The sequence below is a fragment of the Hypanus sabinus genome, chromosome 12, assembly GCF_030144855.1.
Source record: "Hypanus sabinus isolate sHypSab1 chromosome 12, sHypSab1.hap1, whole genome shotgun sequence".
In the NCBI taxonomy this organism is placed as follows: domain Eukaryota; kingdom Metazoa; phylum Chordata; class Chondrichthyes; order Myliobatiformes; family Dasyatidae; genus Hypanus; species Hypanus sabinus.
In genome coordinates this window covers 28,740,286-28,755,281 of record NC_082717.1, presented here as the reverse complement: position 1 = coordinate 28,755,281, position 14,996 = coordinate 28,740,286, and the positions used below count along the sequence as shown (strand labels likewise).

The 14,996-nt window shown below is 37.5% G+C and overlaps 1 protein-coding gene across 1 annotated transcript in view; it reads right to left on the bottom strand.

Annotated features, from left to right (window-relative positions):
* Positions 1-900: 900 nt before the first annotated feature.
* Positions 901-14,996, bottom strand: part of LOC132402725 (lutropin-choriogonadotropic hormone receptor-like) — a 223,806-nt gene continuing 209,710 nt past the window's right edge. Inside the window, exons 8-11 of the mRNA XM_059985690.1 lie at positions 13,054-13,128; positions 8,630-8,818; positions 7,185-7,248; positions 901-2,531 (exon numbers count right to left, since the gene is read on the bottom strand). Of these exons, the coding sequence (XP_059841673.1) occupies positions 1,299-2,531; positions 7,185-7,248; positions 8,630-8,818; positions 13,054-13,128 (1,561 nt within the window). The 3' untranslated portion in view covers positions 901-1,298. The remainder of the gene's footprint in view (positions 2,532-7,184; positions 7,249-8,629; positions 8,819-13,053; positions 13,129-14,996) is intronic.

The following is a 14,996-nucleotide window of genomic DNA, read 5'->3' as shown; positions in this document are numbered from 1 at the left end:
GTACGATAATTAAGATGCTGTGCGGTTTGGATTTCTCATCCATTCTGGCACATTTCGAGTTGGAATGAAAATAGACATTCTACAGTAGAATGCCATTTGTCCCTTTGAACCTACTGTCTTTCATTGTGATCACATTGTCTCATCCAAATTCATTACCCTCTTCCTGGTTTCTTTCCACCAATCTAAGATTAATCCCAATTTCCCTTTTAGTGTTCACAGAAATAGATAGGAAGGTAATCATAGCAACTGTATTGCCATTTATGTTAATTACATTTAACTCATGCTGAACAAGGAATTTGCAACACCCCACAAGGCTCATTTACTCCCTTACTAATATATCTACTGCAGAATATTATCACTTCTGGTATTGAAAACCATTGAACAATCTCTTTGTGCCAATTAAAAACCTCTTCTTGCAGTTTTAGTGTTCCTAAAAACAGAAATTTAATTTAATCTTTATCAAGTAGTTACCAGATCAACAGAAATGCAAATCTGTTCCACACTGCAGGAATTGTAGTATCTTTCATTTCCCCCACTCCCTTGTTTCTTTCAGTACTTTTTAATATGTCCCATTTGTTACATGTCATTGCTAGGACAGTCAGAATCATGTGTAATCATGAGGCCATATAAGAGCAGGTAAGATCTTTTGTTCAAGGGATTAGAAAGAGCAAGAGTACTTCTCATGTGCCTAGAAGGGAAGTGTCAACTTAAGTTTGTACTGAAGGTACAAACCCACTCAGTAACTTACCATTGGCGTAACTGCCTGACTCCTTTCCTGTTACAGGCATAGTTCTATCAGGAGATGATAATGAGGTTCAGTTAGGCATTCCACCTTACCCTGCAGGAGAGGGTAGCCTACCTGCTAAACTGCTTTAACAACCAAAGGTGAACATTTCTCCCTTGAGTGTAAAGTGCATTAAAATAGTATTAATGAAAAAATATTTCCTTATTTTTGTTCTTTCAGTAAAAATGTGCTTTTTTTTGTAAATTATTCTGATATTCAATTGGGAACGGATCTATTAGTGATTTCAGACTTGAATGTTTTATAATCTTCACTCACTCTACCATCTGGCAAATTGCTATCCTGGGTTAGGAACTGGAAAATCAACCAGCATTCCTTTCTCTCTTTGCTACATCAGTTTTCAGTTCTGGAACCCTTAACTAGTGTACCAAGGCTCACATTGATAAAATGGACACCAAGGAGAGGTACCAGATTGTTGCTGATACCTGTAGATGCAGCCCACATGAGATAGCACCTTCAGTGGTGAAGGAAAGAGACTGTAAAATATTAAATGTTACTAACATTCTTTGCAACAATATTTAGCAGTTGTGTTGGCTGGCAAATCTTGCTCATCAAATTTTGCTAGCTTGATTACTGCACCTAAACTTTCTTTAGTGCCACTCCTTGAATTTGAGTTGTCAGTTTTATAAACCTGAGCTTTTATTTCACAATAGCCAAACTTGCTCAACAAAATGAAGAAATCCCTTCTGAATGCTTTTGTGAAGATGGCATAGAGAAATGGATTAGCACACGAATTCAGTGGGTAAAACAATACCAGCAGAATTTTAGCATTTGTAACTGTAATAAGTGGAGACTTAAAAGCTGCTGAAATAGCAAAAACTGATATGGGAGCCATACAGACAAAGTCTGTAAAGATTAGTATCGCCATTCGTTTGGCAATCTTTGTGTCACTACTTTTAGAAACAAAATCAGGATTTTTCACAGCTATGTATATTTTGATATAGCATATACAAATGATAATAAAGGCTATAACATTCAGTACTAATAGGAATATAACATAGCCCTGGGAAACTGGAGTTTCTATATCCATTGGCAAGCAGATGCTAACTTTCATGTAATTGCTGATACCAACAAGTGGCAATATTGCTACAACTAGAGAGAATACCCAGCCTCCAAACATAAGCATAACAGCATGCCTCAAACGTATTTTTCTGTCCAATTGCATAGCATGGGTAATTGTATGCCATCTCTCAATAGTGATCAGCATTAGTGTATACACAGAGAGCTCACTTGCAAAAACAGTGAAGAAACCAGCACTGGCGCACCCCGCACCAGTCTGCCAGTCTATTGCATAGTTGTAATACTGACTCTTGGTGCTCAGGTCAACAGATGCAATGAGTAGCAAATAGAGACCCATACAGAGGTCTGCGAAAGCAAGATTGCACATAAGGAATCGTGGAACTGTAAGCTTATTCTGACTAACCACCAAAACAGTAAAAACGACAAAGTTACCCACAATGGCAAGAATGTTAATGAACCATATCAGAATTCTTAAAAAATTGTATCCCATTATATCTTCACAGGGATTGAAGGCATCCGGTTCTGGAGTGCAGACAAGGTCTACCTTGGCATGGCAAAATCCATAATCAAATGATACTGCATTTTCATAGATTTCTTCTGACTGTTCATGTCCATCGTCAAGATTGTCAGGGAAATATGAATAGTTCTGTGAGGAAGAGTATTTCTTCGTGCCAGCAGAAAAATCCTGTATGCTCCATTGTCCCACTTTCTGTGACGGTGGATTAGAGTGAGAATAGTCATCCCCAAAACTATAAGCAGATAAGAAGAGGTAGTTTATTACTAAGTAAATTTTATTTAAAGAATGGAAAGCCACAGTAAAATAAATACATCTTGCAGTTCCATATTAACATGTCACTGAATTACAGAACTACAAATAATTTCATACCTTTCTCCATCCACCATAAGCTAATTAGAAGACTCAACATTTTGCTCACCATGCAATGAAGGGACAGAAAAGGCCATAAATTATATGTTCTTCCAAAGATAGCCTCAATATAACAAAACCAGAGCAAATGCTTTTGCTATCCATTAGCCTCTTTGGTTGCTCATTTACTTCTTCAAGTCTTCCTCTCTATAATTCCATATTTGCTTTGTTTAACTTATCATTAAAAGGTAATTATTATTCTAATACAACAACTGATCTAATCACACATACTGCCATTGTTACTGTGTCTGTAATACTGTATAATGTTGGAAATCTAAAGCTGTTTTGATTTTCAGCTACATAAAGTTAATGCAACTTTCTTTGCACTTCTCAACCTTTTTTTAATAGATCTAGGAAAAATTAGAGTAACGTTAAAAGCAATAAAACTATAAATGCCAGGCTCAAGCAATGACTTTTTTAATGATTTTTCTCTTTAGCTACAGGTTAAAGCTGGACTAACCACAGAGAAAAATAGTCCCTGTGCAAAATTCTGACATTGCTGTCTTCCATTGTGCCATAGGGTCCCAGAGCACAGAATCAGGCCCTTCAGCCCAACTAGTCCTTGCCATCTAAGCTAGTCCCATTTGCTAACATTTGGCTTGCTAAACTATTCCCATCCATGTACCTGTCCAAGTGGTTTTTAAGTGTCAGTGTAACTTCTGGCAGCTCATTCCATTAACTGTCCACTCCCTGGGTTAAAAACATTGCCCATCAAGCGCCTATTAAATCTCTCCCCTCTCACTTTAAACCTATGCCCTCAAGTTCTTGATTCCCTTACCTTGAGAAAAAGATTGTGCATATTCACCCTATCTATAGCCCTCATGTTTTTGTTATGGGAGATGTTTGTCCAAGTGTGAATTTAGTACTGAAGTCTAGGCCATTTTAGGTACTTGCTTAGAAATAACTTGCTGAGAGGAACTCAATTTGGATTCCACTCAACTTCTGACTTTCTTACTTCCTTGGAACAAAATGTGGACAAAAGAGCTGAACTCGAAGTGAGAATAACAGTCCATGACATCAAGGCAGTGTTTGACTGTTTTTGGCATCAAGGAGCACTGGCTAAACTGGAGTCAATAGAAATCAGGGAAAACACTCAACTGATTGGAATCACTTCACACAAAGGAAGATGGTGGTAGTGGTTGGAGGTCAATCATCACAGCCACAGGACATCTCTGTAGGGGTTCCTCAGGACAGAGTCCCCAATCATCTTCAGCTTCAATCATAAGGTCAGAAGTAGCGATGGTCACTCATGATTGTACAATGTTCAGCACCTTTCAAGACGCCTCAGGTAACAAAACAGTCCATTCAAATGCAGCAGGACCCAGACTGACAGGTGATAAGTAACATTCATGTCACACAAGTACCAGGCAATGACAATATCCAACAAGAGAAAATCCAGTTAATACCTGGAGAGTCAATGGTAATACCATTGCTGAATTGTCCATTATTAATATCCTGGGGGGGTTACTATTGATCTGAAACTGAATGGAGTGGCCACATACACTACGTGGCTTAAGAAGCAAGTCAGAGGCTAGAAGTCCAGCGGAGAATAACTCACTTACAAACTCCTGTCCATAATCTACAAGACTGATAAAATACTCTCTACTTGCCTGGATGAGTGCAGTTTCAACAACACTCAATAAACGCAAAACAATACAGGACATGGCAGCCTGCTTGATAGGCACCCTAATTACAGCTGTTCACTCACTCCACCACTGATTATGTAGCAGCAGCAATTTGTGCTCATTGGACAACACCTTCCAAATCCAAAAACTCTACGTATTATAAGGACAATTGCATGGGAATATCATCACTATTAAGGCACACTCTGAGCCAAATTCCAGCCTGACTTAGAAATGTAGCACTTCACTATAGCTGGGTCAAAACCTGGAAATGCCCCCGAGCAGCATTGTGGGAGTATGTACCTACACGTCAGGGACTGCCGCAGCTCACTAACACCTTCTCAAGGATGATTAAATGGTAGCTCAACCTCGAGTGCTCATCCCTTGAATGAATAATAAAAAATGAATACAAATGAACTGATTATGCAAAATAATTTCACATCACAGGGGCACAAGCTTCTCACAAATGAGTGTTTTAACTAAGCCACCCAGGATGAACTTTACACTATTCTGTTTCTTCAGCTAAATACTGTGAAGTGTGGACACATCATCTGTGATCTGTGTTATAAATTCAGTTCCCTAGTCATCAATTTAAATGATGTCAGAATAACCATCTGATGACTGTCTGGCTCATGAACTGGATAATTCAGACTTTCAAGCCATATTTCACTGCAGGATCAGATATCCATGTTGTTCCCAAGATAACAATTTTCTTTGACATCACCTAACTTGATCCCTGCCTCAGCTCACTTGTGGCTGAAGCCCTCATCAATGTGAAATGTGGTAGAATCTGATCATAATGAAAAGATGCTTGTAATATGTGGGGCACCCGAGACATCCTGTAGTATTTTGCAGACTGGATGCCCAAAATGGTAGTCTGATGCATATAGCAATAAGTCACTGATGTCAGGTCATACTTGACAATTGCTATAGTGTGAGTAACAGCAGAATCTGAGGTGGTGAAAGAGGAAGAAGGAGAGGAAGACAACTCAAGCAGCTCCTCTCTGTTTGGATTATGCTGGAAGGCATCCAAGTGTACAAGCAGTTACCTAAACCAAATTTGCCAAAGGTTCATTTTCTTCCCTTTCCATCTGTCACTTAACATCATAGTGTCTACTTGCAAAAGTAAAAGTTAGCAAAAAAAAAAAATTCAAACCAGGTGTCACCCCAACTGCTTTACACCCACTAATGCCATATTGGAGCTATGGGTGTAAAGGGTCCAATGATAAAGAGTACCTTCAAAGTAAGGGTGGCCATTGCTTTTCCAGGGGACCTCAGCCAACTCTGTAAGCTGTAGGTAGATAATTATGGGACCAGTGTGGTGCCCAGAATCATACATTGTGTATGTTAATCAGATATAATGGCAGTAAACTAAGCTTGAAAGACAGACTCTGAGGTTCTATTGTTTTAGGGCAGATGTTATTGTTTTTTTATTTATTGATTTACTGACATACAGTGTGGAATAGGCCCATTTGGCCCTTCAAGCCACACCACCTCACAATTCCCTGATTTAAACCTAGCCCAATCATGGGACAATTTACAAAGACCAATTAACCCAGCAACCAGGTCAACACAAACAAAATGCTGGAGGAGCTGAGCAGGTCAGGCAGCATCTATGCAGAGGAATCGATGGTCGATATTTTGGGCTGAGTCCCTTCTTCTGGACTGAGAAGGAAGATGCCCGAATAAAAAGGTGGGGGGAGGGGAAAGAGCCTAGCTGGAAGGTGATGGGTGAAGCCAGGTGAGTGGAAAAGGTCAAGGGCTGGAGACAGGAGAGGTGAGTGGACCATAGGAGAAAGGGAAGGAGGAGGGGACCCGGGGGAAGTAATAGGCAGCTGAGAAGAACTAAAAAGTCAGAGTGGGGAAATAGAAGGAAGGGGGGTGTTCACCAGAAGAAGCCAATATTCATGTTGTCAGGTTGGAGGGTACCCAGATGGAAAATAACATTTTGCTCCTCCACCTGAGGGTGTCCTCATCTTGGCACAAGAGGAGGCCACGGACTGACACAACATAACCTACCAACCAGTCTATCTTTTGACTGTGGGTGAAATCGGAGCACCCAGCGGAAACTTATGCAGTCACAGGTAGAATGTATAAACTCCTTACAGGCAGCAACGGGAACTGAACTCGGGTCTCTGGTATTGTAAATCATTGTGCTAACTACTATGCTACTGTGCAGCTTCAGTATAAAGCAAGTAGAGAGAAAATGATCAAAAATAAGGGATTTCATGCAATGTATTATGTTTTTGGGTTTACAAAGAGTCAAACTGGTACCCATTTTGTTGTCCCCACATTTGGAATTGGCAAGTGTGCTTTCCATAGGTGGTACCTTGATAACGGACACTCACATCTGGTGTCTTACTTATCCTACTACCTCTTGCCATCCTCTAAATTACTCATGGAGTTCTTCACTTCTGAAAGTAGATTATAAAATTTGCATATTTAAAAAGAGTGTCATCTGGCATTCTTGATAGTAATCTAGGCAACCTTTTGATTAACATGCAAAAAGAAGTTTATGAAGCTGAAGATGACTGGAAGGCGAACGTAAATTCTGCCTGAAAAGTACTGTGAAAGAAAAAAACCATACAGATAGCAGTGGCACCATACTGCTAGACAAGAGGGCATGCAGCTGCAGTATGAAGCAAAAAAAAATGGAAAATTAACAAAAACAAGAAAGGATGTCATGCTTGTATTATGTTTGTGTGCCTACAAAGAATATCATTGGGGGTCAGAATGATCCAATTAAATATGTTCAGAACAATACTTATATTTTATTTTGTTCTTGGCTGGCAATGAAGTCATAATCTGTAGTTACTTTTCTTGTTGGAGCTTCACATGACTTCAAAAAGTTGTATAAAAATATGGATATGGAATTCTGTCTGAAGGGAAAGTAACAATCAACTATGTTCAGAGTGATTTTTTTTCCCCCTATCACTTCCTCACTACTAGATAACAGGTTTTTAACAGATTATGTTTCTGTTCCTGACCACATTATTGAATCAATCCACCTGCAAGAAACTTTAGTGATGGCACTCTGTCTAATGGTACCACAGCCAAATTCATCCAAATTCTTCCCAGCTCCACACATGGACTTTTTGTGGAGAATGAAGTACAATGACTTACGATGTAAATTTTAGTCAGCCTTTCTTCTTAGAGCTGTATTCTGAAGCTCTGCTTCTTCACTGGCTAAGGCTATCAATTCAGATTGAATTTAATTTCATCAGAACACAAGTCAGCTGTTTAGCACCTAAAATCTCTAAGTACCTGGAGGTTTGTCAAGGATTATTTGTTTAGACTTCACAACAGAACTTCTTTTTGCGACAGAATAAAATAGGAAAAGCTAAAACAAATATCATCTTTAATTACTCTTTACTACTGTGGATGACTCAATGCAGGTACTCATATTTTAAGATTGTAGGTGAGAATTTGGAACAGATTAAAAGAAAAATCTCCGAAACTCTTCTCTCCAATTTGATCCAGTAAAATCACAGGATTCTAAGTTAACTACAAACCACACCCACAGGGCAACTTGTATTTCCTTGATTAGATCATTTAGGAGGATAAAAAGAATTTAAATGCCTCTCCCTTGAATGCCAGAAAACTCTAGTTAATATACCTAGGTAATTAGATCCAAGTTAGTTGTTTATACTACCTAAGGGCTGCATTTTATTAATTATAATTAAACTTACTATATATTTAATTACTTTGAAAAGCAGCCAGCACATAATTCAAAACAAGACTACATGACATATCAGAGTAGATTCCTTTGAAGAGAAAACAGAAACGTATGCTGGATAGAAGAAAGACACTGTATTTGGTGTACTTGGACTTTTCAAAGACCTTAAGTTATTTTGCAAGAATTTCTTGAAGAAAGGTAATTTTAATTTTAAGGATGGAGAATAAGATGCATGGCTGATGGAACAGGGACTTTCTAAAGACTCGGTTGGATTGACAGTACTCCTACCTTAAATAATTCTACAATGTATGGCACTATACAATTAGTCACTCATTAAGAAAAAAACAACTAAAAGGAGAAAGGTTTGAAGGTTTGAGAAAATTTATTTAAACTGGATGAATGCCTGAATTTGTAAAAACTAAGTATGGAATTAGACCTGTGATAACACCCATGAGACTCCTGATCTGGTAAATGCTTTATTTGATATGCCCTTTCTCTGAAAGATGGTCAGTTTTTTATCATCATAAGAGACACATGGTGAGGGATTGATGAGGGGTAGGTGATAGACAGACACAAAAACTTACCCGTTTGATTTTTCCCAGTTTTTGAATGCACAACAATGGCTGGGGTACGTCAAATTTGCTTCCATCAAATTGACAAACTTTTCCAGAGCTGGGAATCTTTTCAGCGAGTACGTAAAGCGCGCAGTCAGTTTTTGAATAAACTCCAGCCCATTAGATGGAAGATACTCAAGTGCAGTTGAAGAAACATCTCTGTGGCAACAAAAATAGTTAAATGCTTTACTTTCATTTATCTGGGCCCGAGTACTGTTCACAAAAAATAATCTAATATTTGCTGTCTTGGTCTCCTGCATCTCCTTGTAACATTTTTGTTCTTATTTAATAACATGGGACTGTTGCCTATGTAAATTTACTCCTAATTTCTCCTCTATGACAGCTATGGTTTCTAAACAGCCACGAGCTTACTTGTGACTCTCTACTTGTGCAATACTCCCTTCATTTTTATCCCAAGTGTGCAGTGTAATTGTAATGTTGTGTGCTATACATGTCATTATCCACCATAATTTGTATTAGAGTCATTGGCTTGTTTACTGCCTGGAGAATTTTTTTGGAACAGCATTTAGAACAGGAAAGAGAACACAGAGCATGGGATGTGACCTTACGTTAGAATATCCTAAATACAAACATATCCAGAAAGTAGTACCCATTATTCTTCTCTACATCTGCAAATTATAAAAAATCATTAGTGTTGTACTACTGATTATTTTTCCCAGAAGAGTTTCAATGTTCATTTCACTCTAGTTAATAATGAAAGGCTTTAAAAAATAGTTTGGTGTAACCTTGCCAATATTTACTTTTTATCTTTTGTTTTTCTTTTCCTTTCAGAAACTGACTATGTCTATTTACCCAGATTTCTCAATGCACATGTCCAGAAAAGCTTCAGTGAGCTATTTCATAGATGAGAACAATGATGTGTGCTATGACTTTATATACCCGAGAGTTTTAAAAATACTAAAATTTGCAACATAGCAAATTCAGAACAATGTAATTCTATTTTAACCGGATAGTAAACCAGCCCAAAAAACTTGGCAAAAGCAAAAGAAAATAATGTCAATCATTCTCTACTTTCAGTCCTAAACACTTGGTCACAAAAGGGAAGCAAGCATACTCTATGTGAGTATAACTAGCAGCTGATACTTCAATACTTGTTTAGTCCTGTCAAAGACAAACTTCTCCCCCAACGTGAGCATAATCTTGTACCCAACAGCTACTAGTCTCTTCAACTAAGCTGAAAATGCAAGGAAGCAAAGGCCTATTTCTTGGTTTCATCTATATAGTATGATGCTATTGATAGGAAAATTTCTGGAAGGATCCAAATTCTATTAGTGGAGTCAAAAATTATTCTGCATGCCTTTCCTGATTAATGTAACTGTACTTGGAACCACGAGCATTAAGTGCAAGAGTCCTTCTGCCCTTCTGCCCTCTTAGTTCTTATTAGATTAGATAGGTAATAGTTATAGATCTTTTTTATTTGCTTAAAGTAGGTTAGGACTCAACTCAGGATTTTTGGATTTGGTCCAGGAAACTCATACTTGAACAGCATCCCTCAGCTCCATGTTAAAATGTTCAATTTAATGACTTGGGAGAGTTTCAGTTTACAATCATTCTGTTGGAAGATTACTTTCTGGATATATTTGTATTTGGAATATTCAAATTTCAAGGTCATGTCCCATGCTCTGTGTTCTCTTCCCTGTTCTAATTTCTGTTCCAAACAATCTCCAGGCAGTAAACAGACCAATGAATATAATAAAAATTATTACAAACAATGACATCTCAAGCACAAAACATCTTAATTACACTCACACCTGGGATCAAAAAACAGCATTGCACTAATAGCACAGATAGTCACAAGGCAGTAGCCACAGTATGTGTATCAAGTCATGACTGTGCAGAAACCAGAGCTGTTATCTATCTGATAGTAAATGTATATAGCCATTGAAAGTGTTGGTGGAGGCTCCTTTGGTGGGTGTCAGATATTTGTGAGGTAGCACCAATGCCTCATTGACTGAATCACCATCATGACAAGTTTACTATTTTAAGGCATTAGAATTAATTTATTAAGCGGGAAACCATACCACCTTCATTAAATTGGGGATGATAACTATTCCCCACTATACTAACATTGATGCATGCAGGTAGTCTTTATTAGGTTTATTTAAATGTTTTATGAAATATTTTTTAAGTATAAAATTAAACGTGGAATCTCATTGGGTCAGAACATACACACTCAGGTCTGCCACCCACACCTGGTTCTTGCAGTCCTGATAGAGCTGCATACCTAGATTGTGTGGCCATTATGTGAATGAAGGCTACCTGCAAGTTGTGTCAAAAGCCTTTGAAATATTTTTACATTTCTCTGACAAGTAGATTTATATAATCAAAATAACCAGAAATATATAACTTAAACCCTGAGAAAATAATTAACAATATAAATCCACTTGGAGTATTGTGCTCAGTTCTGGTCGCCTCACAATAGGAAGGATGTATAAACCATAGAAAGGGTGCAGAGGAGATTTACAAGGATGTTGCCTGGATTGGGGAGCATGCCTTATGAGAATAGCTTGAACAAACTTGGCCTCTTTTCCCTGGAGCGCTGGAGGATGAGAGGTGACCTGGTAGAGGTGTATAAAGATGATGAGAGGCATTGATCATTTGGATAGTCAGAGGCCTTTTCCCAGGGCTGAAATAGCAAGCACAAGAGGGCACATTTTTAAGGTGCTTGGAAGTAGGTACAGAGGAGATATCAGGGGTAAGTTTTTTTATGCAGAGAGTGGTGAGTGCGTGGAATGGGCTGCCAGCGATGGTGGTGGAGGCGGATAAGATAGGGTCTTTTAAGAGACTCCTGGACAGGTATATGGAGCTGAGATAGATAGAGGGCAATGGGTAACCCTAGGTAATTTCCCAGGTCAGGAAACGTTCGGCACAGCTTTGTGGGCTGAAAGGCCTGTACTGTGCTGTTGGTTTTCTATGTTTCTATGTTACTATAAAGTAAGATAAAGAAAAATAAACAAAACACATCCTCCTTTCAATCAAATCTGGCAACATCATACAAATGAATTAAGTCATGCTGAACATGCCAGACATCCCTGACTTAAACTGAAGGCCTAAGATGTGAAATTCTGTCACTGATGAGTCCAGTCATCAAGCAAAAGTTCAGTTACGTCTACATCTGGCCTCCAGCAAATTTCTGAGCTCCATGTTGCAAGGCACACATGTTGAATTTGGAGATAAAAATTATCTATGCAGAGGACTTTGCTGGCAAAATGCACATACATACAAGTCCAGTAGGTTTAATCCCTGGATGCTGAATCTCAATCAAGATTAGGAAAATGAAGCAAAGACAAAGGAGACAATTCACCCCCTTCAGAAGAGCCATAAGGTTTGGCTAACTTTAAAAATGTTGCGAAGCTAAACGGAAGCAAAAGTACACGGTGATATACCTAGCTTGAGAAATACTTATTATAATGTGGATTTTATATTACTTAGTTGTTATTCTTTATTCGCTCACTTACTCCTTTTTCCCCAACAAAATGAGAATATATATATGTATGTAATATGTGTGTGTGTGTGTATGTATATATATATATATATATATATAGATAGATAAAGGAGGAGTACATAGGGAAATCTTTTCTGTATAATGGATTTGTAGGAGGGGTTATTTCCCACAGCTAGACATTTCCTCTAGCTCAACGCAGGGTCACCTACTAGAGACCTCAGCCTTGGAATCACACGCTCGTTACCATTTTTGTTATTATTTGCGTTTCTTGGTTCTTTTTTGTTCAGGGAGAAGATTGATTAAGTTTTATTCTAATTTCAATGATACATTGACAGATAAATACAGATGGCTAAGGACAAGGTAAAATTCATTTCTTTTAATGTCAATGGGCTATTAAATCCAATCAAACTTAAGAGAATTTTATCCAATTTGGAACAATTTGATTCATACTGGGAAAAATAGTTTAACTACATAATGCCTCATAGGCCTGATTTTATTCTCACAAATCAATGAATCTGTTATAAAAAAAGATCACTCCCTACTTGTACATAGTTCTTTCCTTTTTCCTTTTGCTTGTTTTTTCTTTCTACTCTTTTCTATAAGTGTGTACCTCAGATAAATACTTTGTAGAGATTTGTGATATATATGATTATATGATATATATGTACAATGTCTGAAATACATCTTATGGAAATGTTTGTTTGATGATGAACTTCAATAAAAAATAAATTATAAAAAAAAGAAAATAAAATAAAGATGTACAAGTGTTAAAATTAGGGACATATGCAGTTCAAAAATGTTAATTAGCAATTTTAATGTAATTTACTTTGTAAATAATAATTAAAAATATGATTAATAGAGTTAAATCTGTTGTTTAAAACTGATGTTGTGTGTATCCCATATGTAATGAAAACCTGCTATAACTTACAATACATCTGGTCCAATAGCTCCCTTGAAAGCATCATTGTGTATTATTCTTAGATTTTTATTATCATTAAGTTCTCTGGGGAAAAAATAACATGATTAAGACAATAATAAATGTTCAAGAAAATAAATACATTTGTTATGAAATGTAGAAATATGTTTGACAGAGTGTTTTTCTTATTCTGACATTAGGTCCTAAGCAAAATATATGACTCATACATAATCCTTGGGAAATCAAATATACTGGATATAAAAGGAGTAAAATTTGGATACATTCTGCAGGCAGGAAAAGGAATGGCCTTTGCTGATCATTTCCAACATACTTTATCTTTATTTGACAACAATTATTTATGGGAACAGAGCACTTCCTGTTCTTATTAATCAAGCATTTCTGAGTCAGGTAAATACAATTATTTCCTGGACTTTCCATTCTCCTTCAACAGTATTCCTGATCTCACTTTAGAAGAACATCTTCATTACCTTCAGGTAATGTTTTCAGACCAACCATACCTGTAAACCATATCAACCAGATATGGACTCTAAATTTTCAGGAGGCTGATCCAGCATTTTTTCAGTGATTGTGCACAGGCTTTCTCAACCGGATACTGGGAGACAGAAGCTATTTTCTTCACTTGGTGACATAAACTTTGTTTGATAGGCACAATACCATCTCTCTCCCTGATTATCACTGAGACTAAACCTACTGTTAAGAACTTTCATATACATTCAACAATGCCTCCCCCAAGATGAATAACAAATAGTATTGACACATGACATACTCTCCACCCCAGCATCAATCCTGTTATATTCCCTTACTGAAAATCTTCCTGCAGTAAAGAGGCTAGATTTGTATACAATATTCCAGATTCAAGACACAATGGTGCTCTGTATTATTGGAGGAAAGTATTTTCACTTGTGTCCTCAAACCATATTAAAATATATGTTAACATAGTGCTTGCTTTCTTAATTTCTTTCTGAATCTGTCTATTATATTTCAGTGATACATATGTGAACTCACACACATCACTCTGAACGTCAGCACATTTCAATTTCCCACCATTTAAAAGTACTCTACGTTTCCTAACAGTTTTACTTTTTTCTTAGATTGTTTTCCATCTGCATTTCCTTCCCCAGTCACTTAGCCCTCCTGGAGCCCCTTAAAGCCTCGCTGTATCATTCTCACTTCCAAATTGTCACCTAGCTTTGTATTATCAGGAAACTTAGACATGTGATACCTGATCCCATCATCAAAGTTATTCCTCTATTTTCTGAACTGCTGGGAGTTCAGTACTGATCTCCATGGTAGCCCACCAGCCACAATCTCCCAGCCCGAGAGTGACCTGTTTATTTGAGTATTTTAACCTCCAATAGCATATGCATTAATTTTAAAATCTCTTGGGTGGCAGTGTATCTGCAAGTTTATTTGCATCTATCATTGATTAACTTTATCCATTCCATTAGCTACAAAGTGAAAAAATGTTCATTGTCCATATCAATTCTGTCCAGTCTTTCCAAGTGCCCTGATACCACTTCCTTCATAATAGATCCCATTTTTCCCCTTCCTCTGATGTCAGGAGAATATTGGAATCACTCCAGGAGTTGAACCTGGGTCTCAAGTGAGGAAGGCAAGAATTCAGTGCTCTACTCCCCAGTGTTCATGCCTGCAGCCTCCATGCATCAGTACGTCATAGGCATAGTACTGCTGCAAACCCTGCAAGAGCATGTTGTATGCAGTAAGTTCACAATCACATTTAACACTTGATTTTAAGATTAAATCCCTTCTACACATAATATTTCTAGAGCATTATCTCTTGACAATGTAAAACAGCCTTGACAGTTAAGACTGGGATTTATTTTCCAAACTGTTAGTTGATTTTGGATACCTGGTTAAAAAGTCATTTGAAGACAGAATTTAACTGAATTTTCTACTGGATGGCTACCAATAAG